The sequence below is a fragment of the Corvus brachyrhynchos genome, unplaced genomic scaffold (genome assembly GCF_000691975.1).
Source record: "Corvus brachyrhynchos isolate BGI_N302 unplaced genomic scaffold, ASM69197v1 scaffold101, whole genome shotgun sequence".
Lineage (NCBI taxonomy): Eukaryota > Metazoa > Chordata > Aves > Passeriformes > Corvidae > Corvus > Corvus brachyrhynchos.
In genome coordinates, this window is record NW_008237239.1 from 18,491,754 (window position 1) to 18,496,846 (window position 5,093).

At 47.8% G+C, this 5,093-nt stretch overlaps 2 protein-coding genes across 3 annotated transcripts in view; one reads left to right on the forward strand and one right to left on the reverse strand.

The window, feature by feature from the left end:
- The window catches only part of DZANK1 (double zinc ribbon and ankyrin repeat domains 1), a 52,331-nt gene that overhangs the window by 41,313 nt on the left and 5,925 nt on the right, over positions 1-5,093 (reverse strand). The window lies entirely within an intron of this gene.
- SEC23B (Sec23 homolog B, coat complex II component) overlaps positions 686-5,093 on the forward strand; it is a 14,324-nt gene continuing 9,916 nt past the window's right edge. The window contains exons 1-6 of one of the 2 annotated variants that reach the window (XM_008630363.2): positions 686-1,949; positions 2,952-3,009; positions 3,590-3,676; positions 3,852-4,088; positions 4,459-4,544; positions 5,008-5,093. The exon at positions 5,008-5,093 is cut by the window's right edge and continues 1 nt beyond it. In XM_008630363.2, the coding sequence (XP_008628585.1) occupies positions 1,729-1,949; positions 2,952-3,009; positions 3,590-3,676; positions 3,852-4,088; positions 4,459-4,544; positions 5,008-5,093 (775 nt within the window). In that variant the 5' untranslated portion in view covers positions 686-1,728. The remainder of the gene's footprint in view (positions 1,950-2,951; positions 3,010-3,589; positions 3,677-3,851; positions 4,089-4,458; positions 4,545-5,007) is intronic. The other variant, XM_017730082.1, reaches the window with a different exon arrangement.

A 5,093-nucleotide genomic window follows, 5' to 3' on the forward strand; every position in this document is an offset into this window, starting at 1 on the left:
AGAGGTGTTGAGCATGGTCAGTGGTGTCTCCTGCCGCGGTGCTTGCATGGGGGGTCAGCAGTGTCCCACAGAGCAGCACGGGAGCTCGGCGGTGTTCCCTTTGCCCGGGATGGGGATCGGCAGTGTCCCCCAGGGCAGGGCTGGGGTCAGCCGTGTCCGCCGTGGAGGGTCAGCAGTGCCGCCTGTAGCAGTGCGGCGGGTCCGTGCTTTGCCCTGTGGCCGTGCTGGGGATCGGTGGTCTGGGGGGCGGAGGTGGCACCTATGGCTGCACGGGGGATCTGTGGTGTCCCCTGTAGCCATTCCAAGCGCAGCAGCTGGGTGATGACCCCTCTCCTCCTGCTGTCCGGACCCCAGGGTAGGGCCACAGCCCACGTCAAACGCAGCATGACAGTCGGGCCTCTGCCTGGGGCAGGGAAGTGGTGCTGGGCTACAGTTGGAGGAACATGGAATAAATTTGCCCTGTGGCTGTGCTGCATACCTGAGATGTCAAATATTTGTCTTGCTGTTCTGATGCGAAAGATCTTTTACAGGCAGAGTCAGCTCTGCCTTTTCACCGCGCGGCAGACCTGTTTGTGGTGGGGATGTATTGTGAGCCCTTCTGTTTGTTCATCCAGAGAGGGGTTGGAATTATAGGACAGTTCTCCCTAAGCTTGATTTACATCCTTAATAGCAAGGAAGAAAAAATGACAGTGAATTTGGAGTTCTGTAGGAATATGCTACACCAAAGCTTCTCCTCCTCTGCGGGGAGGTGATGCTTCTGATTTCTCATGTGCGTGGCCCTCCTGAACTTCTCAGCTGCAGTGGGGACCAGGCGTAAGGTAATCCTGGAGCACCTGCAGCTGCAGGTGAGCCTCTGAGTTTCCTTGTCTGAAGCAGGTTGTGGAGCTGCTGCTTTTGGCTCTGTGAATTGCTGCTAGTGCTGTGTGGTGTTTGTGGTCTGGATTTGACAAATAAGATTTTTGGTAGGCTTGTCCTTGCCTTTCTCAGAGAAGTCAAAGGTAATGATGGCCTGGAAGCTCTGGTTTGTGTCTTATTTTAAAGAGTTCAGTAAGGCAACACAGAGAGTAACTCCTCTGCTGTGTTGGGGATATTCCTCCTTGATGTTTTCTGAAGTCTGCTGTACTCAATTCCTTCCTTACTGGCAGTGGGACAATGATGCCATGCAGAATGGGTGTCTAAAAGATCTTTTTTGACATTTTGTCATGTAGTCCTTTCCCTTTGTAAGCAGGTCAGGCTGGAAGCCTGGTGACATTCATGATTGTTTTGGTCTCAGACTTGTCCTCCTTGCCTCCCTGCAATGTTTCAGCTGAAGGCTCCAGGATGTGTTGCAAATCTGCCCTGTTTTCCTTTACTGACCCAATCAGGCAGGACTGCCTTGAGGTCACCATGAGGCTGGCTGGCTATTGAGATATTAAATGTGAATCATAAGAAAAAAACAACCCTTGCATTCTGACTTTGAGTGTCAGCTTTCCTTGTTTCTTTGTTGGATTTGGTGGTGTTTTAATTGGCAGTAATGTTCATGAGAGCACTGGACAGAAGACATTAATGGAGTCACATGGTTCATTTGATAATGGGATTAATTAATTGTACTGCATTGGCTTTTCCTGCAGTGTGTTGTGCCCCCCACCTGTAGCTGACCTGCTGAGCTCCTTTACAGGCCCGTTGTCCACACAAGTGGCTGCTGCCTGAACGTGCCTTCTTCTGTCCTTCCAGAACTTCTGCAGGGCCATGGCGACGTACCTGGAGTTCATCCAGCAGAATGAGGAGCGTGACGGAGTGCGCTTCAGCTGGAACGTGTGGCCCTCCAGCAGGCTGGAGGCCACAAGGATGGTTGTGCCCCTGGCCTGTCTCCTGACCCCGCTGAAGGAGCGTCTGGACCTGCCCCCTGTGCAGTATGAACCAGTGCTTTGCAGCAGGCCAACCTGCAAAGCTGTGCTCAACCCACTCTGGTAGGAGTTGCTTGGCTGGGGATGTTAGGAGAGGCTGGATAGTACCTATTTTTCATCTGAACTTCACTACTTCCTTATTCCCCTTTTTCTCTGCCCAGTGCCTGGCAGCCTCTTTCATTTTGATGTGGTAGGCTTGTTAAAATCTATACACCAACATTCCTGTTATTAGAGCTGGCAAGAGCAAAGGCGACCAGAGGGTCTTTGGGGAGGCTGTTAAGTCAGAGAGTCCTCTCACCATCCCAGAGAATTTTGTGGTGAATGTGGAAACTGATAATAAACAAAGATACCCATTATACTGTTATTGTGCTCTGGACTGTGGCATTCACTTGTTTTCCTGCTTCCTACACATCCTGCTGCTTGTAGGTCAGTTCCAGTATGAGCATAATGAGGTCATTTTAGAGGAGTATCTTGGTCCCAAAATCATGTGATGATCATGCATGCTCGGAGTGTGGTGTTGGACTGAGAAAAAGCAGGGAATACCAGCAAGAGGAAGTGAAACAAGATCAAAGCCATGGAATGAGAACGTGGCAAGGCATCCCGCACTAGCAGGATGTTGTAACGGGCTGAGGAGAGTAAACTGTGGGACAGGGAACAGCCTGTTTGTTCCGTGTTTGCACAGGATCTGGGTGGATGGCTCCTGCTGCTCTGAGACTGGAGCACTTGTGTGCTACAGCTGCACAAACAATAAGACAATGAGATAAGCCTAAGTGTAGTGAAAGGATGATTAGACCCAGGTCTGTGTCTGCATCTGCCAAGGGATAAGCTTCAGAGAGCTGTCAGTGATCTCTCATGCTGACAAGCCTGGAAATGGCAGGGCTGGATGAGCTAATAAACTTCCTGGTAACCGAACAAGAGCCTGAATCCCTAAAACACTTGCTGTTCAAGCTGGAGTGTCTGTTGCTTACTCAGTGCTGTGAACCAGCATAGATTAATGAATTAATTGTGAAGCTGTGCTGTATATTTTTCCTGAAGTCACGCCAATGCCTCATCTTTCCCTTGCAGCCAAGTTGATTATCGGGCCAAGCTTTGGGCTTGTAACTTCTGTTTTCAGAGAAACCAGGTAAGTTGGAAAAAGCACTTCCACCTTTTCAGTGAACATTTTATTGATGGCCTTCCCTGGACATTAAGCATAAATTCTGCTTCTCTAGATCCCTTCCCTTGGCCTTCTTCTGTTGCTAAACCCAGGCCAGAGTACAGTCTGCTTTACCTCACATTACTGGCATGCAGAGCATAGGAAGGAGATAAAAATGTTATTTTCTTCCATGTGTCCTAGTGTGTTTTTTGCATTTGATATTTACTATTCTTGCAGAATATGAAATTCATTAGATTTGAGTAGACTTTTGCCATCATAAATTATTGTATGGCTAAAATAATTTCAACTAATACATTGTTGCTGCTGTAGTCCTACCTTTTATTTACACTGGATTGAGCAGCTGTCCATCCTGCTGCCCACTTGTTGTCTGTGCTTAGGAAAACAGCACTGTGGGTTTCTTGTCATGAATTAATCAGATTGGTGCAGTGTCAGTAAATAAAGAGTTGAATAACCACATCATCTGCAGGGCAGGCTCTGTACTGCAGAGGAGAGCCCTACATTTTTGTCCTGCAACTTCCTTGTCCTAATTTTTTGTTCTCTCTTTCAGTTCCCACCAGCGTATGCAGGCATTTCTGAAGTCAATCAACCAGCAGAGCTTATGCCTCAGTTTTCAACAATTGAATATATAGTGCAGGTAAATGAACCACAGGCGAGTTTGAAGCCCCCAGAATTGTCTTGTTTGTGACAGATGACATATGTGTAAAATTTTCTTAGGATAATGCAAATAAATAACATGTCTGCAAGGTGCTTAAGAAGGGGCCCATTCCTTGGCTGGAGGCTTTATAAAATGTCATGTCTTCCCACATCAGCGAGGTCCGCAGACACCGTTGATCTTCCTGTATGTTGTGGACACGTGCTTGGAGGAGGAGGATTTGCAGGCCCTGAAGGAGTCCCTGCAAATGTCCCTGAGCCTGCTGCCTGCTGATGCCCTGGTGGGGCTCATCACGTTCGGCAGGATGGTCCAGGTTCATGAGCTGAGCTGCGAAGGGATTTCCAAGAGCTACGTGTTCCGGGGCACCAAGGACCTGACAGCCAAGCAAATACAGGTGTGCTCTGCCTTCCCTCAGGGCAGGGGCTTGTACCTCTCAGCTCTGTTGGGCTCTCAAGCACAGGGCTCTCTGGGAGAAAGGAGGGCTTAGTGCTCTTAACTGTGAGCCTGTTGCCCTCCCAGTATCTGTCGTGTCTTTTTGCCTTTGTAAATTTCTTGGAAGCTCGTTCAAGGCTGAGTTTGTGTATCTCACATAATGGACCCATGATCCATTCCTAATGGCAGTGCAAAGATGAGCAATTTTACAGGTTTAAGTCTATTTAATGCTGCAGTATTGCAGGGCTCAGGGTATATTAAATAATAATATAAATAATATGTTTAGTGTTTGAATAGTACATCTCCTCTGCCTCCTCTTTACTGTTCTCTAGGATATGCTTGGGCTTTCAAGGCCAGCTGTCCCCATGCAACAGGGAAGACCTCTTCAGACCCCAGAGCAACCTGTTATTTCCAGCAGGTAAGCTTCACTAGCACAGCACACAGCAGGGCAGATGTTTTATGCCCCTTTATGCCTGTAGGTCACTTCTAACCCTGGGTTTCCCGAGAGGGGAGAGAAGATTTAAATGGTATTGTCTTGTCATAGTTCCTTACCTCTATTGAACACAGTTTCCTCTTTCTCAGCTCCTCTTTTTCAGTGGCAGCTCTTACGCCTTTCAGCAAATTAACTCACCTTTGAACTTCTTTCCTGTTCTTTATGTGACTTTGCCTTCTTGTTGGTTCCTGATATCTTACTTTGATCAAATTTTTTATTTTGCACAGGCTTGTTATCTTGGAAAGTTTGGATGCAAGAAGGCAACCTGCTGCATCTCTCTACTTCTGATTACTGTCTCAGAGCAATTTATGTGTGCCAGGAACAAAGAGGCACTTTTTTCCTTCTCTGAACTTAGAGGCAGGAAAACATGGTATTTGAATTTTTGCAGGTTCCTACAGCCCGTGCATAAGATTGACATGAATTTAACAGATCTGCTTGGAGAGCTGCAAAGGGACCCATGGCCAGTGACCCAGG